At 36.8% G+C, this 25,361-nt stretch overlaps 2 protein-coding genes across 2 annotated transcripts; both read left to right on the forward strand.

The window, feature by feature from the left end:
- Positions 1-4,104: 4,104 nt before the first annotated feature.
- Positions 4,105-16,030, forward strand: LOC102802982 (uncharacterized). The gene is made up of 13 exons (XM_085502745.1): positions 4,105-4,325; positions 4,430-4,670; positions 6,211-6,267; positions 7,114-7,272; positions 7,965-8,087; positions 8,332-8,422; positions 8,965-9,191; positions 12,754-12,966; positions 13,317-13,373; positions 13,474-13,620; positions 14,161-14,283; positions 14,992-15,115; positions 15,481-16,030. The coding sequence occupies exons 2-13, from the start codon at positions 4,455-4,457 to the stop codon at positions 15,630-15,632; spliced, it is 1,689 nt and encodes a 562-aa protein (XP_085358871.1). The 5' UTR covers positions 4,105-4,325; positions 4,430-4,454; the 3' UTR covers positions 15,633-16,030.
- Positions 16,031-16,960: 930 nt separating this feature from the next.
- On the forward strand, positions 16,961-21,809 carry LOC144358578 (uncharacterized). Its single transcript, XM_085502324.1, has 7 exons — positions 16,961-17,070; positions 17,648-17,941; positions 18,227-18,286; positions 18,519-18,680; positions 19,445-19,570; positions 21,058-21,184; positions 21,539-21,809. Exons 2-7 carry the CDS (start codon positions 17,663-17,665, stop codon positions 21,553-21,555), a joined length of 771 nt encoding a protein of 256 aa, XP_085358450.1. The 5' UTR covers positions 16,961-17,070; positions 17,648-17,662; the 3' UTR covers positions 21,556-21,809.
- The last annotated feature ends 3,552 nt before the right edge of the window (positions 21,810-25,361 follow it).

Here is a 25,361-nt window from a genome sequence, read left to right on the forward strand (position 1 = left end):
AAGACCTGGACCTCCCTCCTTCCACATGTAAGTAGGATACATGGAATTGGTTATGGATACATTTATTCCCTGCATAATTCACAATACCTATCTACATTTTGACGTCAATGCTCAAAGTCACAGTTTGTGTTTGTGTTTGTTTGTATGTTTTGTATTGGGCTACAAAAGGTAATAGCTAGGAACTTCAAATTTTGCACACAGGTTTCCTGTGTAACCCACTTGAAATTTATAGAGACCAAAGGTCACGATATATGTGTGTTCACAGCACAACTACCAGGGAAAGATAGCCATTGTCTTTAAATCTTGGCACACTTTGGGTGATCCCAATATGTGTTGTCAGTATGAACATTTAAAAAATCTATTGCAGACTGGCATCACCCCGAGTTGAGAATGCTTATCTAGTTTTATATGTAAATATTAAACGTGTACTTTTTTAGCTCCGCTGTCGACTTTGTCGAGCGGAGCTTATCATATGAGTGATTGTCCGGTGTCGTCCGTCGTCCGTGTCAATGTTTTACTTTTTAGACTTCTTCTTGAAAACTACAAGCCTGAATGCTTTGATACTTGGTGTATATGTACCTTGGGTAGACCTCTCTTAGGTTTGTTCATTTCATGTTGATATCTTCAATTCTCTAATTTTGGTGAATATTTTTGTCATTTTTGGTAAAAAGTGATATTTTCGACTTCTTGTTAAAAACCGCAAGTGCAATTGCTTTGATATTACATATATAGGTACTACATGTGGACCTCTCTCAGATTTGTTCATTTCGTGATGATATCTTCAATTCTCTAATTTTGGTGAATATTTTTGGTAAAAAGTGATATTTTCAACTTCTTGTTAAAAACCGCAAGTCCAATTGCTTTGATATTACATATATAGGTACTACATGTGGACCTCTCTCAGATTTGTTCATTTTGTAATGATATCTTTAATTCTCTAATTTTGGTGAATATTTTTGGTAAAAAGTGATATTTTCGACTTCTTGTTAAAAACCGCAAGTGCAATTGCTTTGATATTACATATATAGGTACTATATGTGGACCTCTCTCAGATTTGTTCATTTTTTAATGATATCTTTAATTCTCTAATTTTGGTGAATATTTTTGTCATTTTTGGTAAAAAGTGATATTTTCGACTTCTTGTTAAAAACCGCAAGTCCAATTGCTTTGATACTACATATATAGGTACTACAAGTGGACCTCTCTCAGATTTGTTCATTTTGTAATGATATCTTTAATTCTCTAATTTTGGTGAATATTTTTGTCATTTTTGGTAAAAAGTGATATTTTCGACTTCTTGTTGAAAACTGTAAGTCCGATTGCTTTGATATTACATATATAGGTACTACATGTGGACCTCTCAGATTTGTTCATTTTGTGATGATATCTTCAATTCTCTAATTTATTTTGGTGAATATTTTTGTAATTTTCGATAAAAAGTGATATTTTCGACTTCTTGTTAAAAACCCTAAGTCCGATTGCTTTGATACTATTCATATTGTTCATTTTCTAATGATGTCTTCAGTTCTTTAATTGAAATGTGCATTGCTAACAGCGGAGCTATCTCAGCCGATAGGCTGCTTGTTTATTTTAATTCACGGTTTACATGTCATGAAATTGTATGTAAGCCATTCAAATGTAGAATGTCTACATTTTTCATATTTGGATTATTTGTATACAAAGACCCTATTGACGTCTGACCTGTAGTATTTATAAACAATTTTGAGACCGTAAAAGGACTATCAAATCGTTATAATTCATGAAAATGTCGCAAAAGTCCAAGGTTTACAGATAAAATTATAATCATATTCGTTCACAATTATTACATATACTTTGATGTCTACGTTCGTTATTTACAATCAATGCGTTTACAATCGATGTTATTTCCAAACATCGTTTAGGAAATATATAATGTACAAATGAGAGCGTTCGTACACTATATTGCATTTGACCGAATGGCGGCGATACTACCGTCAATGTGGGGGATGTCAAGTAAAAGTGAAAATACGCTCTGCCACTTTTCGAACCTTCGTGGTACATACTTGCCGATTATAATGACAATTTGAGTATGAAAGCTAGATGCATGCAGCAGTTATTGTACATTGCGACCTGGGGTACATACGAAGGTCAGCCTGAGTGCGAGGTCGCAGATATCGGGAAGATCACGATTGGTAAAATCATGGGGTTCCATGATACAATCTAATTTTACCTTACTGAAAATTTATGTGGCTACATCGACGGTTATGCTAAAAGTAAATCATAACAACGTGTCTCTTTTGTCACGGTGTTTTGACAGATATTAAATGACAAACAAATATTTAACACTCAACTTCAATGAAGTGCTACACTGGGTCTAAAATAAAACTAGGTTGAAAATATAGATCCAGTGAATAAATATTGTAAATAAAGAACTGCGTGGTTTTTCATGTTATAGATGCACCATTCTGTTGTGGTATCTGACTATTTGTGCCCTGTTCGATTTTTCCCGCATAGTGTTATAGTCAGTTAAATCAGAGTCCAACTGAACACAAAATCACCTTGTTTTTGAAAGGAATATCGCGTTATTAAATTTGGAAGACAAATATCACTAGAGCAACTTATTTAAAGTTCACTTCCTCTATAATAAAAAAAAAGTGTAGTAGAGGTTTCCCGGAAGTAAAATACATATTAATTGTAGTCCCAAACGAGGCGTTCTAAACCATTTCAACCTATATATTGTATGAAAGCCCAAACTTTACCCTAAATAAAAGAAAAACAATGTTATATCAAGCGCAACCCTCAGTTAGTCACGCGGTCGTTAAGGTAGAAGCCTACTCATAAATTGAAAAACCAAGAATTTATTCATTTTGTAATAAATTGTACTCCAAGCCAATATAAGGATATTGACCTAAAAAAAGTTGGGATCACCAGCCTTTTTTTCGAGAAATTGATGGTTGTATTTTAGTGGAAAGTCGCCATTTTAACACTATTATAACACTTTTACCACAGGTTCCTATGGCAGAGATGTTATGCAATATCTCAAAATCTAGCCTGGTGACATAGGTGGAAAAAATCATATATTGTTAATGATGGAGTACTTTTTGTTGTTCTGAATTGTTTAAAAATCTGGGTTTTAAAAAGTGTCAAAAAATGCAATTTTTCTTTAACGCTGTGTTCTATGGAATTATTCTAAGATAGTAATTTTCAAAAAATATTAGGACACATTTCTGAAAAAGCTTAACTATAACACACAAAATAATGTTATTTCATTGTACCATAAGACATTAGCTTCATGATTGTACATAATAAACTAATAAAACATTGTCATGCGATTTATGACCAATTTTGTATAAAAAATTATGACTAGGCTTCTACCTTAAGTAAATAAATCCATTGTTGAGACTTTGAATCAGTATTATGAAGAAATTAAAAGGGGTATTGGAAACAGTAGAAATGTAGAAGTTAACTCAATTGTTTTTAACTATTCTGGTTTTCAGACTATCCCGCCATAAACCTAGTATAAGCATACATTTTTATGAAAAAGTAAAAACCTTTACTACATCCTTAATTTACCCCAACAATTCCCTTATGTTGGAATGGCGTTTTTCTGGCCAATCGTTTAATATCAGGTATCAGGGCTTTTAAATTTGTAGTTATTTTTAGTTGCATTGGCGGTACTTATATTTTATTTTACACTATTTTTACATTACTGTATCCACAGCAGATTACAGTTGCGTAATAAACTATTATTATTATTATTATAAAAAAATTACTGCATGTTTACATATAATAAACTTATATAATAAATCCATAAAATACTATATGAATAAATGCACAAACGGCATCCCATATCGTTGACAAGTTTGTATGTTTTGTTCACATCCATTATACTAAAGACATTAGACATTTATTGTCTTTCATTATACTTACATGTGATTTCAACACATGAGAACAACATTTTGATCTTTGTTGTCGTTGTTTGGAGAAATTAACCCAAACACTGAAATCGCTGTCAGTGGAAATCTATTTAGTGGTATGATACCTGAATTTATCCTATTGTAGCTGTCACACGTCACATGGAACACGTCCAAATTTACGAACACTTAGGGATACTTATGACGCCATGACAGGAAGTGAGATTGTTTTTGTTTATCATTAAGGTGTCATTTTATTTCTTCAGATATTTGTCAATTTTGAGTACATCTGTCGCCATACGACAGTTATACATATCATTGGCGTTACCAGGGAAGGCATAGTTACTGGACTGAGTGGATAGACCTTCTTGAATGCAGCGAATAACAATCTGCGGAGAGAGAGAGTAATATTACGCATGGACAGTTCCGAAGGTGAAAGCTGGGTCATCTTCAAATCGTGAAGCCCATTTTCACTTATTTTCTGTGTCATTTATTTGTCCACTGGGTGTTGTAACGTGGTTTTTTACTCTCATTAGTCGCAGTTTGACCTGCCTATGTACCATGCAGCAACCAGTGGCGTCATCACATCAACCAGTAACAGTGCCTCGAAATAATGGGGAAAGAAGTGAGAGAAATACTCTTCGTCGACGGTCCTTCGCCCGACTTAGTATTGTTCAGATCATTGTTGGTTCACTCTCGCTTGTCTTTGGTATAACATCAATTGTAGTCGGCTGTGTGGGTTCATATTCTGGGATTGGTATTTGGTGCGGAATCTTTGTAAGTTTTTTTGAATTGAAAATCCAATTATTTCCGTTTAATATCCCAATATCTGATTACTTAATAAACTTACGAGTTTGGAAAATATTTAGGTTAGAAATTTCCTTAGGGCCCCTTACCCCATAACTCTAACCATGCCCCTCCAGTGCCTCTTCCCCATTTCAATTGTAGGGTAGGATGGAAATGATATTTTATTTGGAACGTACACAAAAACTATGTTTGAGTAAAGTCCAATATAAGAAACATAAAGTAACACAACTAATCTAAAATACTTTTAATTTTTAATACTAAATTAGTTAAAATAATAAACAATTGTATATACTTTATTGTCAACAAACTAATAATATTATCGTTAATGCTGCCTTTGTAGAAAATAGTTTGAGTCAGAATGATGGCTGGGTTAGTATTATTAATAAATTATTGGAAATTACTCAGTTTAGTTCTACTGACCTTAAAACTAAAAAAAAATTCAATGTTTTTTTAAAAGAAAGAATAAGGAACATGTACCAGAACAAGGAGCAAAAAGATATACAGGGCAACAAAACATTTGACTTGTACAAAAAAATTTCAATGATAAATATGTTTTTGAAAAGTATTTAGATGACATTACAAATAAAAATCACAGGATTGCTCTGACAAGTATCGACACATTTCATTCTGGGATTAAGCGAGAAGAAAGACTATGTAAAATCCATGATTGTAACAAGATTGGAGATGTAAAACACTATCTATTCCATTGTCAAAATAGAATTATCAAAGAATGATCTGTTCTAGTATTGATGATCAATTCATTGAAATTCTCTCCAGCACGGTAACCGTGTCTCCAGTTATGACAAGTTTATCTTTTCCAATTTGTTTTTCGTATTTTAGATCTGTTTTAGTCTTGTAGTGATGTGTTTTTTTTCTTGTGGACATTACTTTACTTTTGTTTGTGTACGTGCCAAATAAAATATCATATACCCCTCTTCAGATCACTTATAGTTATTTGGCTGGGGGGGGGGGGCATATTGAATTACATTGGGACTGGAGTGTTAGGGGTGACTAGGCCCTCAAAGGGGCACTTCCAGTTAAGCCTAATCTCACAACAAATTTACTTTCTTGATTAAAATTACAATGGATAACAAAAGATATATTAACTTTTTAAACAACATAAACAATAGTGTCCAATGATTCTTTGGTACAATCCATGGGATTGAGCGGTTTCTCTTTCCAATTTCTTTGGAGAATGTCATATGAAAATCAGGTTTGAAGATTACACACCCACAATTGAGTCGTCACCTGCGCATGCGTCAAATGGCCATAGCGTGTCATTGTCAAGCATCTACCCATGAGCCTTTGCGTTTTAGCGTGTGTTGTTACCGTCGATTGGGACCCAATTCCCCGCGTGTGCGCAGGTGACCACCCTTCCGCTTTAATTTAAATACTCTTGATCCAATTATATGGATTTTCATCCCTCATGTGATGGAGTGACTGACTATATAGATGTCCGTTCCCCATATAATATTGCAATATTTGATTTCCTGTTTTATTGTACTTTCAGTTTATTGTGACAGGCTCCCTGGGATGCATTACATCAATGAAATTTACGAATTGTTGGGTTAGTAAATATTACATCAATAAATATATAATAAAGATGTATCATGAGAATATGACAAAGTAAGCATGAAGGCAGTCTCGCCAACATTTTAGGAATGATTGGCATCATATAACAACCTTTATTTCATCAAGGGATTTTTTGGACTACTTATGTTATATGATGCCAATCATTCCTGAAATGTTGATATGTTGGCGAGACTGCCTTCATGCTTATTGTATCATAATTTGTGTGAGTATAATCAGATTTAATGTTCATATCAACAGAAACATGCTGTTTTGGTCTGAGTAGAACTAGTGTGCTGTTTTTGTTTGCGTGTGCTTCATTATGTAAATATAGTGGCCTTTAAAATGTAGATATTGTTTATATCTACCAAAATCATAAATCATAAAAAGTTATTAAGCAACATAAAAAAGACAAACAAATTATATATAAAAAGTGTAATGAAACATACTTGGGAAATTAAGAATTTCTGGATGTTGTCATTGGAAACGGGGCAGGATCTTGCAGTGCATAGTCTAATTAACAAAATATTTGTTTTATTCGTTTTGTTTATGTTTGTTGATATACAGAGCTTTGTTCATTATTCACTGGATTTTAATTTTCCTATTTTGGCTGATGAGTAAAATATGCTAAATTAAATCCATGTGAATATGTAAAATAACAATAAATCTAATTGTTTTCTTGACAAATTCATGAAATTCACAAATGCTGTTTGTGCATGATACAGAGAATATGCTCAAAACATTGAAATAGTTAAATTAAATGTCAGTGAAAATAAATGTACTCTTTGGGTTGACACATCTGACCTGGATTATTTTTTGGATAGTGTTATTTGTATGTTGACAGATTATTACAAGTATGGTTATGTGTATTGTGGCAGCTACACTAAGTGGTCCAATATTTGTCATATCTGCTGCTGTTACCGTAGCACACGAGAATACATACGTACTTGAAGAGTGTAGCTACAACAAATATGGACATTATGACTGTACATATGGACATGATGTAAGTACCAATTCATACACTAAAATTAAAAGTCCAATGTAGAAAAATTATGAGTATACTTATAATAATGGAATTTTGTGAAAGACAGATTCCCCCAAGTTGTGTAGCAGTGAAAATTTCACTGGGTTTTTTAAGAAAATATTACGTTCAATTGCATGAAGGCATGGTAATTAAAAAAATATTTATAAAACAGTTCCCCCCGAAAGTCCTTGTGCTTTATTTAAATGCAAAGAAGGCTCTTTCATTGGCCGTAGAAGCCATTTGATGAAAGGACGGAAGGCCATGGGGGGTAAGAAAGTTATTTTCATGATGCAGTGTATCCTTAGTCCAAAGCCCACTTTAGAATTATCATCCATCAACAAAAACTTGAAATTAAACCGCATATAATTGATTAATTAGGTTATGTTAACTAATGGAATTAAATAACTAAATTAGGGAAGTAATTAATTTTTATTGTAGCCATTGAAGCACCACATCACACACTGAATGCAGTGATCACACAGCACACACCGAATTTTATGTTCGCACAGCAGTCAGATCAAATTTTAAAAACATATGAAATGTCTTATGGGTCCCATGTCAGACATGTTGCTTAGTGATTACCAGTGTCGTACATGTATATTTGCTGTAGTATGCATAAACGTCTATGAGATGTTGCTTCCACTGAATCTTGAACTATTTTTCATTACCAGTACACATGTACAGGTATAGATGCCGTTCTGCTCGTCATAGCGATCATAGAATTCATCTCTGCGATCATCCAAGCCTCGCTGTGTTGTCAACCACTTTGCTGTTCACAGAGAAACCAACCAATGGTGAGTATTAAATGCTGCAAAAGAACGTGGTAGTAATGGATTGCATAAACAAATAAAACATGGTGCCAAATTATACTCCAATTTAAGATGCCCAAAACACATGATGTTTTTGTTGTTATGGCTGTTGATCATTGGAACATCAATAATAATCGTATTAACAAAACTCAGCAATCATTTGTGTATATTGATTTTGTAGCAATATATATAGAATTATAAATAATACCCTATTTTTGCAAAATTTTAGATGTATTACGTTGCCGGGCAACCATATGGCGTGCCACAACAAGCCACAGTCTATATGATGCCTCCTGGTGCACAAGTTATTACTCAACAAGGTAAGTTTCCATGACGATTGTTTGCAAGATGCATAAATGCTATATATTGTAATTGATTCCAGAAAAGAACAACAACAAAAAAACACTACTTTGAATTTTTCTGAAAGGAAGCATTCTCAATTAACATTTTTGATCAAGACGTGGAGCAAATAAAAAAAATGATTTCCATTTGGTCCTGTTGTGTGATTGGTTTCCATGTGCGTCACACACCACAACCTGATTATGTTCTGTAAAATCATAGGTCTATGGTAAAATACTTTATTTTCGCCCGAATACATTTTTTCGGGTGTTTTGTATAGAATTTATTTTCACTGATTTTTGATGAGTTGATTGTGAAATATAGGAAAAAAGGTATATTCGCTGGATTTTATTTTCACTGAATCAGTCCTTCATCGAAAATAGCGAAAATATATTCCAAGCGGAAATAAAGTATTTTACAGTAGTTGTTATATTTTCATTGGCTGTTACTGATATAATATATATATGTAATATATTATACAGATGTACATGTACTGTATTATAATATTATTTTTTTTTCTTAGGAGGCCAACAATTTCAGTCCATGGCTCCTGTTGTAGTCAATCCTATAGGATCTCCACAACAGTTTGCCTATGCTCAACAACAACCTGGTATGGTGCCAGTTGCCGGGCAACCACTGCAGCAACAGTATACATCTGGCTTCCAAGAGGTCGCAAGTGGTACAAGACGACATACTCCACCTCCTGGATATTCTACCTTAGAACCAGAGCCAGAAACTAAAACTCCTCTAGCCTAATAGAGATGGACTACATTTTAATGTATTTTACCCGACTTGATATTTGGTGGTTCTTCACTTTTAAGTAATACTGTATTTTGCATGGCATATGACTTGTCATTTGGTATTATAGTGCTTCCAATCACCTGTATTGATTACTTATTACCAATACAGCTCATTTACATGTTTTAGATTAATTCTCACATCACAATTTATCAGCAAATTGGTTTATAAATTGACCATGGATAAATACTGAAGGATACACTTCTATTTTAATGTTTACGTTTATATACCAGCGCGGTAAACTGGATTTGAATTAGCATCATGCTGCTTTATTGTACATTTCACATTTATGTAAATATATTTGTCTAGTACATTGTACTACTAATGTACACGTAGTAGAATTATGAAAAAAAAACGCATCACAGAACTCATTTTATCCAAATGTCATATATCAAACTTATTAAACTTCATCTCTGTGTTTCCATGTTAATCCAACCTTTCACACTTGTATCTAAAACATATCTGGACCAATCACATTCAAACTTTACAAATATATCTTGCATCATGTCACATGTATGCACATGAATCTTTTTCACAATCAATTTCAAGATGGTACCCATCAGATTTCTTTTCAAACATACTGCCGGTAACACTTAATGATATCTTGATGCATAACATGTTGTTTTTCAGATCAAATTCAATAATTGCTTGATTTTCACCTGCTTTTATGTTAATGAATACTGTGCATTGACAGAGTGCAATTAAAATTTACGTGTAGGTCATACATGATGTGTCATCAACATATTCTGATTGAGAATTGTTTGGCTCATTTCAATGTGTTTACAATCGCATGACTCGGACTGTTTCATGTTAATAGCATGTTTATATGTACTTCTGATACGTTTCTTATATAATCTACTTCAGAACGATCATTTTAGGTTTTCAGATAAATGTCAAATTTGTCCTGTCAAATAAAAAAAAATTGCTCGATTTTGAGCGAACAGCGCCCTCATGTTTTCATAAAGAATGTTTTTGATTTGTAAAGTAATGCATGTGTGACTCGGCGAATGTTCAATAATCAACATTTGGCAAGTTGCACAGTTTTAGACCTCCCTACATACCTCCATGTGTGTAATGCGAGGCACCCCTCCCCCGCCCTCACTTGCTATGGCCTTGTTGATGGTACCCATATTATAAATTGACATTTGTAAGGAGTGTGCTATAAGTTATTTACGGTCAAACCGCATATCAACGAATGCTCAGCGGTAAAATGCATCAGTTGAAAGATATCCCCTACTTTAACTACTAAAATAAAAAGAGTTAGCAGATTAGCCGCAAAAAGTTGAAGAAATTGGGAGCACAATAACAGGTAATGCGCAAGATGCCATTGAATCTTGTAGACGAGGCGGAGGTACGATTACTGAAATGGAGCTTTATTATCACGTTGGTGAATTTCATAGTCCGAAAATGTGAAAATAGAAAATGAAAATACTTAAAACGTTTAAAAGATAAAGTCGAGTTTCAACTGGTGTTCAAATGATCAAGTAAAACACACCGGTCGCGCAAACATTCATTGAACTTGATGGTGAACGAATTACCAAATGGAAGTAATTTCATTTTTACCGCTAATGGAAGAATCTTGCATAAAAATGACATTCTACTTTAAAATCTTAATAGTATTGACCAAAGCAAGATAAATATAATAGTATTATAGTATCAATGGAAAAATGCTACCTCGTTCTGAACCTATGGCGATGGATGGTCGCAATTTGATTGGGCATACTAGAATCTCGGTGCATGATCCTTCACCCCCCCCCCCCAATCTAGGTTATGATTTGAGCTTGATTTGAAGACAAATTGACTTGGTTTACACTTCTAATTTGTTCATATTTACCACTTGAGAATTCACCTTTGGAAAGAGATGCTACCGGTAATATATTATACACGTTATTTACCAGCTTTATGTGATGGATGTCATCGATACGGGCATTATATGCGGTGATTTTAATGCTCGGTCAGTGAATTTGAGTGTTGATATGTTGGATGACAGGTGATCGATTCTAAGACTAGTCAGCATGGTTACAATTTCTGCGTTTTATGCAAGAACGTACACTTTGCGTTCCGAAAATACGATAATAATAACTTTATTGCCCCCAGTAAAAAGATTTACATAGGCGAAGAATATTGATCACAGTAATTCTACAGCTATCAAAAGTATAGGTATGTCGGTTATTGATTACATAATTCAAGTTCTTCACTCCACTGTTAGAAATACCAATCTGCGATGCACTAGTAAGCACATATTGTGTTTTATAACACATTACACGTTCATATTAGGAACGTGCATAGATCGTCCGCCGTCTTCTTCTCGACGTCTGTCAGCGGTGTCCCGATTTATTCACAAAACGATGTAAAGACGCTTCTAGAAAACCTGATTGCGTCTTTCGTCTTCGGTGTATCTTTATTTTCTACTAGTGTGTCAAGTTCTTCTTCTGAACTGAAGAAGGCACTAGTTGATGGACTATTCTTCCTAGGAAACTAGTAATTTCCCTGGCGCTACTATGGTAATTTAGTCGATAACACGTGATCCTGTTTTGACCAATTACAGTACAGTATTAACGAGTGATGTGTTTATAAACGATATGAGTAAACCCCCGGAGTATTCGCTCTTTCTTTTTTGACTTTCTCCTAGACCTGATTGCGTCATTATAAAACACTTTAGTTACAGTTTTTGTATCCTAAATATGAGGCTAAGTCTATTCAACGAGAAGACGATTTGTAATAAAACGCAGAAAAAAGGCTGGAAAAGACAGATAAACTTTATGTGCCATGTGGTGCACAGTGTTCCGACTCAAAAATTACACACTCTCTCAGAAGCGCTTTGTCGCTAGAGGGCGCAATTTATTGTCCGTGATCTCTTGATATGCCAACCACAGTCTACTGTGAATATGCGGGCACGCATGCTTATACTTACAGTTGTACATCTATCAAACACATATTTGCATATGCGTAATTGATAACTAGCTGCACATTTGTGTAATAATAACACTGAAGATTATTTATAGCTACCGCTTAAAAGCATTGCGCATCATATATTGACGATTATAGTAAGTCTTTATAATTTTATTTATCAGGAAAATCGTTTGTGATATTAAAACTGACTGATAGGGCTCGTGTAAGTTATGTCTTGTGTTGATCCACGACGTTACATTGGGGCATTATGTGTGTGGACTTGTGAGTGTGCAGTGATAATCTGTCGCGTTTGGGGGAGGAGGTAATTATTGATACATGCTGCACGCGAATGTCACGATGATTGATATATAGAAACGTTATATTATTTTGTAAATATAATGTAATTCGAAAAATTAGAAAAATGGGAAACCAGACACGCAGAGTTGTTTTAGTGCTTTAATATACACTATACTATAATATAAGTGCTAATCAATCAATCGATAATCATCAGCTTTACATAATTATTTATCCATACCCAAATTCAGTATTAAACATGGCAACCATTTTATGCATTAATCGTGATTCTATTTTTATACTATTTTGCATTCGTTTTGTATTGCAGGTAATATACACCATGTCGTCGACTGTCATGGTACAGCAGCCAGTACAGACTGAGACTTATCGCCGCGTACGGTCGGGCCATCGAAAGTCTGCTGCTGGGTTTGGTATTACACAGGCTTCCATGGGGGTTTTAGCCATCATTTTTGGAATCACCGCTGCTATTATAAGGTGCAGCCTAGCGTTCCTCGGAACGGGAATTTGGTGTGGAGTTTATGTAAGACCATGATTATTTTTTTTCATATTAACTGCCTACGCTCAGGGGGGGGGGGGTCGTAGATGATGGGCGGTTCCGTTCACATTCCGTCCGCACTCGCCACACAGGTCGCGGCCCATTTGGTTCTTACGTGCACAACACTGAACTGAACTGAACAATACACAGACATATCGCACAGCTTTTATTTGTCCCGGGTACAATTGAACTCCGTGATCATTGCATAACTATAAACTACATATCACGAACACGTGTGTTAGGTATCTGGAATATATATTGATATGTCAATCGTCAATCGACCGCCACGGTGCTGGGTTTACAGCAGGTTGTGACGTGTATTATTCTTTTTTCAGTTCATCGTTACGGGTTGCATGGTGTACGTGTCAGCCGCGCGTACCTCCAGAAGATGGGTAAGTCCAGACAAACCATTTAAAACCAATCTCTTTAACATTTCTATCTGATATATGTTATGTAAATATATAAATGACGTCATTTAATTCCGGACTGCAGATAATCACCTCCATGATCCTGTCGATCATCGCCGCTGCAGTATGTGGACTTGTGTTAATACCAGTCTCGGCAGTAGCTGTGAGTGAGGATTATATCTACACCGAGTGTTACTATTTTGGTCTCAATAATTGCTACAATGAACGTGATGTAAGTATTAAATGCGTTTGTTCATTGGTCGGAGGAGTTATTGAATAATTTGAATTATTATAATACTTTGAATGATACACATCTTTACGTCACAGCAAATACGACACAGTAAAAAAAATTGCAGTTATTCGACCAATCGCCATCTATTCGTCCGTGTATGACACAGCTAGTCTTATTGCTTACAGCCGTTGAAAGCCCGGTATCGTAACATAAAATGTGTCGTTATGTCCTCTATGATTCGTCCTGGTGCTTATATTTTATTTTTCGTATCCAATAATAATGTTATTACAAATATAATCCACTTCATCACCAGATTTGTTTTTTAACAATAATGTTAATAGTAGTCCACAAATTAAAATGTATTGTTTTCCTAGATTTGATGCGGTAATATTTTTTCAAGATGACTATTAGAATCACTTTAATCGATGTAATTTGAATATACATTACCACAATATATACTATGCATACAGCTCAAAGAAAAAAAAAATTCGCAGTTTGCGAAATTAATATTGACCACAAACATTTTGGTTTCCTTGGCAGTATTCCCGCCAAGGGATTGACGCAGTCCTATTGGTGCTTGCAATTGTGGAAGCTATCGTAGCTATCGTATATTCCGCGTTGTGTTGTCATGAGATATGCTGCGGTCGCCGCACGTCAAGACCGGTGAGTCAATAGTGTGAATAAAGTGTATGTGGGCGAATATTGAGTGCAAATACTGTACCCCGGAATTATGGGTAGTTGCAAACTTCAAAATATATTCTTGGACATTGTAATTACACATCAGGCTGGCATAGGCACCTATGACATGCCGTGTGCGTTAAACCTCAGACAACGTTGTCTGAGGCTTCGCATAAAGGACACACATCATCAGTGTTAAAACGAATTACGAAAAATCGGTTGATATTCAGAAATTAAGTAATTTGTTACACCATTTATATTATCAGTTTAATACTCATGGATGTACACACTTTAAGTTTGTAAGAAAAAATAAAATTATTGGCACAACAAGACACATTTCTACGATGAATTGTTTGTTTTTTTCAGACAAATTAAAGCGTTTACTAGTACCTTCATATACCAGTGGGAATTAAATGGATACTAACGACTATTAAATTTTCTAAATTTATGTTGGATGCTGTTTATTGTTCTTTAACAACATTAAAATTGTATCTCAAATCTGGCTATAAACTGTTAAAACGGTATTTGTATAACTAATTATATTCGTCCGTACAGAAATTAAATTAAATTGTGTTGTGATTTATATTTGCATGCGATGGTAATCGAGGGAAACCGGAAAATCAATGTCTGTCCGATCCTACAACGATATTTGTCATCTCCTAAATCTGTTATTTTCGCCTCTTCCTTTTTTAGATCTACTACGTTGAAGGCCATGTGAACAGTCCTTCGCATCACGTCCCATTGACTTCCATGGGAACAAACCAACCGATATATTTTCTCCCACAGCCGGGTGTACACACAGTGGCCCATTCATCCGGTACGTGGATAACTATGCAGTTTACGTATATACCGAATCGTAAACCATTTTTTACGTGAACCATTGCAGAGGAGGTCTGCAGAATATGCGTATAACCCTCTTTAAAAAAAAGAAATAATGTACACCTATTTTGGTACCTACTCACTCAAGGCTCCAATACAATATTCTGTCTTCAGTAGTCTACCACGTGATGATGTACCATTATTCACCTATTATTGAATCGATAGCATTACTAATATCGAAGACATTTTAATTTGTCATCGCTAATCAACGTTATATATTTGTTAATGATTTTATGAATATTCAATTTCAAGTTTGTTGTGATGCTACTTTGTTTAAAAGATACTTAGACTATATCTTTATAGGTACACACGGCGGAAGGACACAGTCACACCAACCGATGGTTGTAACCGGGCATCCACAGCAAGTGGTATACACTTCCCACCATGTGACTGCACCTGTACAGGGACAAAGTGCCAAGAGACGCCAGTCGCCTGAACCGTTGCTGGAGCAGTGAAACGCAAAAAAACCACAAAAAAACAAGCACCGATATTCGTGGGCGTTATTGACTCACATATTGGTTACTGCAACGTTTGTTTGCAATTACAGTGTCTGGAGTCACTCTTTGTTTTGAAGTGACTGTGTAGTTAAACTAATACAGTGGTTATATGCCATTGATATATTTTGTTTTCAAATTATCCACTTTTAATTGTTTTGCATTTTATGTATTTTGGTTAGTTTTGGGGATAACAGCCGCTATCATAATTAGACAAAGATGCATGAAGCATGATACTTTATGTACTCTCATTGAATTGTTAGGGTTCGGGTTGTGTTTCTTGACATGTTCGCTATATCACGTCTTTCCTTTGAAATCCATATCTTCTGAAGGGTTTAAGAATAAAACTATTATGAATATGTCACGAATGTTCCGAGTGTGACGACTGTTCTAAAATCAGTACACGGATGCGTGTACCCCCTCCCCGGGTGTACTTATATTAGAAAGCTGTATACATACATGCTGCCAAATGACGAACTCTTTGAGCAAAAGTGTCAAGGGGTTTACAATTTCAACATTCCCTACTGAAATTATAAATATAAACCTAAAAAATCCTTAAATAGCGTCGGGGGAAAAGGGATACCCCTTTTTCCATTTTGTCTGTCTTGAAAGAAGCACAGGAATGCTACTGGAGGCACATCAATGTACGTGTTCACGTCGTACTGTGCCTTTGTCACAGTCACCTGGCGTGACTTTGTAGTAAGAACGAATGATTACAAAGTAACACTGTAGACAAAACTATGACCACAATACTTGCCACACGGAACATTTTATTATTTGTTGGAAAATCGTTAAGATGTTACTTTTTGTCCGACATTCCGGTAAGCTTGCCCATTTTAGATCCCCATCGTAGATTTAGTTTTTGCGATATATGTATATATACATATATATCTCACCTTAGACGAAATAGCTGAAAACATACCCAAAGCATCGTACGTCCAAATAGAACCAGTATTGTAATTAATGTTCGGCGCTCAGTATGTATATCTGATTGTAGTTTCGGAAACGTACGTACAATATAATGTATCTACAATTTTACGATACACCTGCATGCAGAGTGTGCCACCGAGTATAGTCGATTATATAGTCCTAGGTCAAAGTTTAGATATCATATGATGTAAAATGTGTGTTGGCCTTGTAAATGAATTGCTCCAAAACAAATGCTGTTTAGAATGTGTCTCAGTCAGTATAGCTAGTACAATATTATTAGAACGTGAAGAATCAGATATACAACGCGTTATTTCATATCACGTCTCATACGTCAGAATAAAATACACAGTGAGTTGAGGAGTCCAATGCTGACACATTTAATTATGAAGCGAAAGTGATTAACAATAGGTACGAACATAACAGGTATACCGATGCGCCTCTGCTGATTGATTCTTTGTCACAGAATATAGTAAGTTGAATTTATTTGGCTGCCGTAAGATAAATCTGACTGTGGGTCGCGAGAGAGTGTCAACTTGTTTTTATGCGTGTTTGTCCCAGTATCCATTAGCAACAACGTCTGAAAAGTAAACAAACGCGAATTACAACTACGTTTAGTGTTACTCCTATTCGCTTGTTTGTAGTTAATAGGTGGTGTATGACGATGTCGACTATTAACCAGGGGGTAGGAGAATCTGACTTCTCCCGTGTCTAGTGGACTCGTATTTATTTTTTGAGTAGGCCTGGATATATTCGAGTTACAATGTGTTTTTCGGTGGCACTTTTGTCAATACACAGTGGCTGCCGCTATCATATTACAAAACCAAGATATTCTTACAGGAATGCGGCGTTAAATACAATTCATATGTAAAAATAACAGGCCGCACGTATGTCTGTAAGAATTATCAAATATACGTATATCAACGCAGTCAACAACACATTTAATTACATGCCATATATATATGAGGTCAGACTTTAATCGCGTAAATTTAAATGTCTTACCGCTAACAATATGAACGCATTTAGTGTGTTTGAAATAATACTTGCAGGTCAACGTTTGCAGAATGATTCACCAACAGCACGTATTCGCTATGCAGGCCCCTGTGGTCCAGCAACAACAGCAAATAGTCACTGTACAGTCACCGGTGATCCAGCAACAACAACAACAACAAGTACACACTAATAATAATACAAACCGGCCACGATATAGTCAGAAGACAGCGACGGCGTTGGCTATTTCACAAATAGTACTTGGCGTGTTGGCACTGGTATTTGGGATTGTCGCAATTGAAATAGGGTGCACAAAGAGCCACATTGGTAGTGGCATTTGGTGTGGGTTATTTGTAAGTACAATGTATATACATAATATATACAGTCCACTAGTATATGCATACTCATTAATTATTCACTTTATTATTAGTGGTGGAGTTAAAACCTGTTTACTTGACATTCACAATTATACGATATCTGTCTTGGCCATTGAATGGTTTGGTATGCAACTAAACCACCATGGAAAAGTTTTGTTGTTCGCCTCACTACGTATACCGCATGCTATACGGATATCCGATCGAATAATCCTCGAACACTTTTCACCAGTTTGTAATAATATTATCATCAATTTGTTTCAGTTCCTACTGACTGGATGCATAGGATGTGTGTCTGCTTCGCGAAAGACGCAGTCGTCTTGGGTACGTAAAATCGGACAAGGGTTGCGCGTATAATCAACGCGCAAGGTCGTCACGCAGCGCGAGTTTGAATTTTCTTGAAAACAAGCATTTTTCACGCATTATGCAGTACGTCGCATTGGACTCACATCGTACACAGTGCAGCAATTTAGTTAATATAATACATAGTTATATACCTATAAAAATAATTATATTTATTGGCATTGCTCAGTCTTTCATGCACTTTGTGTTTCAGATAATTGCGTCCATGACGTTGTCAATCATTGCAGCATCCATCTGCGGTTGTGTATTCGTGCTCATATCACTTATTGCAGTTATACAGGAAGAATCTGACGTTAGATATACCAAAGACTGTTTTAGTGGTATAATTTGTTCGACAGTTTATTCGAGGCCAAATGTAAGTTACGTGAAAAGCAATTATGTATATCAGGGGCAGTGACTATATATATATATATATATATATATATATATATATATATATATATATATATATATATATATATATATATATATATATATATATATATCGTTATTATACTATATAAATATCAGTACTATATGCCATGGGCCTTACATGTACACTATTCAATATTCTTGAAAATAAATAAATAAACCCTCCCCCAGTCATTCCATAAGTTTTCGGCATTTCTGTAATAAAAATAACATAAAGTTGCCAAGATTTACTAATGTATTTGAATTACTTGAATTAATTAACGAAATAAATTTCCATTCTGCTGCTGGAGAAAAATGAGAGCATGGGATAAATTTTAGCCTAAGATTGGCATATTGTAGGCAAATTTGAAGCATGTGATATTCATCTTCAATTTGATTACAACACAATATTTAGGTCATGTGTAGAAATTCTAAAACGCGACAGTGCCCTTCTATAAGTAACATTTGAAATACATTCTAAATACGTCTCACAGGTCATATTATGTTTAAATTTACAGTATGTACGCATTTAGGTATACCCTGCAATCCCAGTAAACCGTTCTTGCACAGAAATATCAAAACTTCGCTGTTTAGAAAAAGGTCACCTGTTGTTTTAAATATGTTAAACCTTTGGGAAACCACGATGTTCATGATCAATCTTACTCTGAGGCAATCGATCGACACACTGGGATACTTGCTGTTAACCTACTTGCTGTATTTTGTTTGTAGTACACAAAACAAGCCATAAATGGCGTACTTTTGGTGATTGCCATTATAGAAACTATTGTCGGTGCCGTAAACGCCGTATATAGTGGACGAGTTATCTGCTGCACTCACAAAGAACCTAGACCATCGGTAAAGTTTGCATCTCGTTTTTTTTCTTCGCATGGTTGTACTAATATATAGAGGGTTGGCAAGGGATATTTTTGTAAGCTGTAATTAATTGTTTATATTTACGTAATATTGTAATTTAAATAAATAAAAAACGTAAATTCGTAGACATGGGCAAGGTGTAAAATGTAATCAGCTATTTTATTCGTCCGTAATTTGTACAAAAATCTTATTTTTTGTAAGCATTATAAAGCATTTTCCAAATTAAAATGTCGTGATTCGTACGCAAATTTCTATTTTTGGTTCTTAAACACAAAGTTTCAAATATATTTAAAAATGTAATTAGGAATTTGCTTTATCTGTAAAGTGCAAAAACCTATTTTTTACTGTGAATGAAACTTTCCATTTTATTTCCCGTGAAAACTGTATGCCCCTTGCCACTCCTCTATATACTGAAACATTATGTTAATCAAATTGAATGATAGCATGGAATTTTAGCTAATTTGTATTTTGTCTAATTCAGTAAAATATTTCCAATCAAATTGTAGTCACATTCCATATACTTATGTTTTATTGACCCGTGAATTAAATTCGCTGAAAATTACATACAGGAATTTCGAATTGTTTTACATTGCATTCAATGTATGTCCGATCAGCTGGAGATCTGTATCGGGTATTTCAAACTCCAAGTTTGCGTCGCTCATGACACTCATGTTTTTTGATCATTGATCTAAACGTGCAACAATGTCAAAGTTGTTCAAGACTGGCACTAACATGTGGACAGCCAGTAGGAATGAATGTTTACACGTAATATACGACATGTATAATGTTGGACCACGCCAATAACAATTGGTAATTTACTGTATATGGAGTGCAAGATGATGGGAGTGCTCACACAAAACCTACATAATCAATGGGCGGTGGTCGTCGCGCCACGCATGCGCGAGATGAGGGTCTCATATACATAGATGGTGACTTTGATTGTCCACAGTACAAACTGAGACATTTCCAAGCTTTAATTAAGTAATTGATTTAGTGATTGGAAGGTATCGAAACAGTCACCGGCGGTAATTAGTGCAAGTCGCCCTCAGGTCAAAACTCGTACTTATGACTTCAATTTGCAGCGCGGTTTGAGTTGTGGGAAAATCAGTGTTTTTTATCAACACAAATGTCGCACATGCGCGGCTCGACGACCACCGGCCTTTAAGCTTGGTATCATTTAAATTCGCAATCTTGACAAGACAAGCTGAATCACTTGGTAAAAATTGTCCCTCGTATCGGTAAATCAGGAGCAAACATCTTGCAGTGAAAGTGAACAACGAAAACTTTACGTTAATACTGTTATTTGTTATTATTACTGCGCAAATAAAGAACACTAACGTATAAACAAAAATAAAGCCCAAACTCGGACCTTATTTCAATCATCCTGTGATTTTCTCACTCACAATTTCCTTGGCCCCAGTGCGATACTCATAATTCTTGTCGTAATTCATATTAATCTTGGCTGTTAGGTTTATTATGTAGCGCCTCAAGCGACTAGTCACAACTACCAGACATCACTACAAGTGGGTACGACACACGTCCAGCCGGGCGTATACATGGTTCAACCTGGCGTACAAGTACATACACATACCCCTGGTAAGTAACACGTTATTCACGTAGATCAACGTCTCGCGGGATTTCATTAAGAACTCGTGAATTCTTCATCACGCGATGAATAATGTCATTAACTACGAACGTTGGACGTGTGATATAAATAATGATTTTAATGATGTTTAGTGTATAAGTTAAACTCAATCAGAGATTTTGATATATAACGGTTTGTTGTCACAGTTCGTTTTCCAATTGTCTTATATGTATATGTACATGTAACCAATAGCGCCATCACTAATGCCTATCATGTTGATTATAATAGTGAATCACCAGATACGGATCCAACAACCAGTGGCGAGTTCATCGGTGATTTATACCACGTAATGTGTTTAATCATAGACCCTCTGTTAGAGTAGCCATGGTTTAATATGGATGTACCATCGAGGCCTAAAGCGGAACTGTGAACTACCCACCGAGGCCTAGAACGGAACTCTGCACTACATTGTATATATTACTGTCCAGGCGTTCCCATGTTTAATCCAGAGTATAATCACGAATATAAATGTACTTATATTACCATTTACAAGTGTATATGTGTATAGATTAATTTGCTGTTTGAAATGTATATAAAACTAAGATTTTTCAATAAATAATCGGTGTACAAATGTTAGTTTTTCCATTGTCTGTGCTTACGTTTAATGTTATCTTTAATAGCTCGATTAGGAGACTGCAGTTGAATGCTGTTTTGGAGGAAAATTTAAGATAAATTATGACTAGTTTTTCAACATCACGGTGATGTTTGCACAACATTCCTGACTAAGCCCCACTAACGTTAGTTGCTCAATCATTCAACGTTCGAAGAGCGGCTCGTCTAAATAGAGAATGAGTTGGCAGTTTTCAAGAAGATCGAAACGTAATTGTTCTGAACAATGAACTTCATGGACATACAACGACGGATAATCACCTAAATGAACAGATTCGTTCTGTCATCCATAATGACAATCAAAGAAAGCTTAGAAAGAACTCCCATGTGCTGAGAGTATATTGGAGACACATTAAAAATAATTCGAAATTATTTGTATTTGAGATAATGATGGAAATGCTGGAAACTAATTATGCAAATCAAAAAATTAATATGAACAGATTTGAGTGTAAAACTAATGAGGTCTGCACAATGTAACAGACTATCTAGGTACCAAAGAATTATGAATTATTATGCTAATTAGGGAATTAATATGAACAGATTTTAACCCCAAACTAATCAGATTTGTACATTGTCCTAGAGCATCTTTGTACTAAGTTTCATTGAAATGAAATAGGTAATTAATATGTACAGATTTTAACCACAATTAATCAGGTCTGTCTATTGTTCTACAGCATCCATGTACAAAGTTTCATTGAAATGTGATGATTAGTACTTGAGATATCAGTGGAAAAGTTGAAAATTGATTAATTATGCAGATTAGGTGATTAGTATGCATAAATATTTACCGAAAACTAATTGGGTCTCTACATAGTTCTAGATTAATTGAAATGTAATGATTAGTACTTGAGATATCAGTGGTAAATTAATTATGCAAATCAGGTAATTATTATGCACAATTATGTACCCTAAAACTAATCAATCTCTGCATAGTCCTTGAGTATCTATGTAGCAAGTTTCATTGAAATCCAATGAGCGGTTCTTTAGATATCAGTCGTGGAACAGCTAAAAATTGGCTAATTATCATGCAAATTAGGTAACTAATATGCACGGATTTTTACCAAAAACTAATCAAATCTGCGCATAAGTTCAGAGCATATATGTACCTAGTTTTAGCAAAATCCAATGAGTGGTTCTTTAGATATGAGTGGTTCACGAACAGCTGAAAGTTTGCTAATTATCATGCAAATGAAGACTATTTTCCAGTCAAAAAATTTGAGTGGTGCTGATAGAAGAGGCTCAAAGGGCGGTCTGCTTAGAGCAAACACAGCCGACAAGTTCCAGTTGGGCGGCTCCCTTGTATGGGGTCTTGGCGTCTGGAAAGCAGTAAATAGTCTCCTAATAATAAGACAATCGGCTAGTCTTGTTCCTGTATGTTTTGAGTGGTTGGGGACAAGGCTGACCTGTAGCCAACAATCGCTGCGTAAGACAAACCCACTTCGTCAAACAGGTGTACGAAGGAACCTGCTACCTGGCCAATAGAAGGATGGTATGGATCAATCTCCCTTTCGCTACACCAATCAGTGTATGCTTGCTGCCTAGAAATGTAGGCCACGTTGGAGGAATCCCTGTTCGCCCTGGCCAGGACGTTGGCAGCCCGCTCAGATAAGGCTTTCGTATATACCTGCTGGGCTCGTTGGTAGTGCACCCTCTGGTTGGGACGGCAGGTCCTGTAAGTCCGAAAGCACTGCTGGTGTTTCGACTAGCATTTCCAATAGAAGTGGAAACTAGGCATTGCTTGGCCAATTAGCATTAGAGCAATGATAATATGCAGGTGTGCACCTGTCAAAGTTTTCTCCGGTGCCTGGTGAACTAGCGGGAAGAGAGGAAAGGCGTACACAACTAAGTGGGTCCACAGGGTTAGCAAAGCGACCCTGGCCCAGGCTCCTGGAGTCAGCAGGATTGTTAAGTATGTTGGGAGCTTGGCGTTCCGGGGTGCGGCAAACCGGTCCAACCTTGGACCGTTCCACAACCGAAACAGCCTGGAGGCTACCCACTGGGGTATCAGCCACTCCATGTTCTGGAGACGGAGCCATCCTGAAAGGGCGTCACCAGACTGTTCCTCACCCCTGGAAGGTGGTGTGCGGTTAGCTCCACATTGTATTCCAGGCACCAAAGGAGGATTTGCTCCGCTAGGACTGACAACGATTGGGAATGCGTCCCCCCTCCTTCTTGAAGGAGACCACCGCTGCGTTGCCTGTGCAGAGCAGAACTCTGTGGTCTCGAACTACGGGTAGAAAGCGTGGTAGTGCTAAGTACACTGCTCTCAGTTCGAGCCTGTTGATATGGTAGTCCATATCAACATATCCTTGGGCTTGTTGGTCCAATAGATGCCTGGGGGGAGGCATCTGTTACCAGAGTCATACCTGCGGAGAGCAGGTCCAAGGGCCCCCCTATCCAAGGTTGGCCAGTTACGACCACCGGGACAGGGTTTCCTTCACTTGGTCTGAGATCGAAACCCGCCGATCTAGTTCCCATAGGAGAGCTCAGCGTTATAACAAGCGGTATACTGGGCGGCTGCATAGTGCGGCCTGGGAACGATCCTTTGAACTGAGGTCATCATTCCAATGATTCGCATTAGTTCTCGGAGGGACATTGAGGGAACGCTGATTAGGCATTCTGCTAAGCTGCTTAGCGCTAAGCAACACGCTTGAAATAGCTAAGCCAATCTTACCGCTGTGTCTATACTCCATGCCCAGGGACACCAACTGCGCGTTGGGTCGAGGTGGGACTTGTCGAGGTGGGACTTAAGTCTAGTGGGGCTAGCCAGTCAAAACGGTGGATGGAGAGGAGAACCTGAATGGTTACTCCAAGTTGAACCGATCGAGGAGCACGTACTGATTCAGTCTGCCTAGGTCCAGAACTGGATGCCCGCCACTTGTAGATTTGGTACTACGAACACATTTGGGTAGAAGCCTGGACTTAGTTCCGGCTGATGTACCCTGTGTGTATGGCGTCTTTTCCTAGCAAACTGCTACTTCCTGTCTGATTGAGTCCCCTGGCAGTGCCTAACAGGGGAGACACTGACGGGAGGAAATGGAGATTTCAGCGATATCCTGTAACAGGATGTCACCACCTGGAAAGGTCCAGGGATCGGTCACCCACTGTCTCCAAACTGGACTACACCGGCGCAATCTGTGTACAACAGGAATACATGGCCATGGGGTGGCAGTTGCGAGGGGGGTGCTCCCTTCCCCCATGAGATGAGTTCCCCAAGGCCTGAAGTAGTCACTAAGTTGTGACCTGGCCACTCGCCGAACACATGCCTGTCCTCCCGGTTGCAGAGGTGAGCGTCAAACACGCTTCCTCCACTGCCTGGTAGATGTCCGCCCAGGGAGGGTGAGGAGCCACCACCTGGCTCTTTCCTCCCTGGGGGCACGCCACTACTCTTCCCTCCCATGGAAGGGTATGAGCACTTGCCTCCTGGCTGACTCTGGCTAGCGGTCGACGCCCTAGGGCGTTGTGATTTCTGCGCTTGGGGTACCCTCCGCTTGCCCTTGGCAGGGCCAACTGGCTGGT

The sequence above is a fragment of the Saccoglossus kowalevskii genome, chromosome 8 (genome assembly GCF_978046115.1).
Source record: "Saccoglossus kowalevskii chromosome 8, keSacKowa6.1, whole genome shotgun sequence".
NCBI lineage: Eukaryota > Metazoa > Hemichordata > Enteropneusta > Harrimaniidae > Saccoglossus > Saccoglossus kowalevskii.

Bases quoted from the DNA above. Each gene is read 5' to 3' on its own strand.
- LOC102802982 (XM_085502745.1), top strand. From the start codon at position 4,455: ATGCAGCAACCAGTGGCGTCATCACATCAACCAGTAACAGTGCCTCGA. The intron at 9,192-12,753 runs GCCTAATAGAGA...TTTGTATTGCAG, and splicing joins CAGAAACTAAAACTCCTCTA to GTAATATACACCATGTCGTC. The intron at 12,967-13,316 runs GTAAGACCATGA...TTCTTTTTTCAG, and splicing joins GAATTTGGTGTGGAGTTTAT to TTCATCGTTACGGGTTGCAT.
- LOC144358578 (XM_085502324.1), top strand. From the start codon at position 17,663: ATGATTCACCAACAGCACGTATTCGCTATGCAGGCCCCTGTGGTCCAG. The intron at 17,942-18,226 runs GTAAGTACAATG...AATTTGTTTCAG, and splicing joins GCATTTGGTGTGGGTTATTT to TTCCTACTGACTGGATGCAT. The intron at 18,681-19,444 runs GTAAGTTACGTG...TTTTGTTTGTAG, and splicing joins CAGTTTATTCGAGGCCAAAT to TACACAAAACAAGCCATAAA.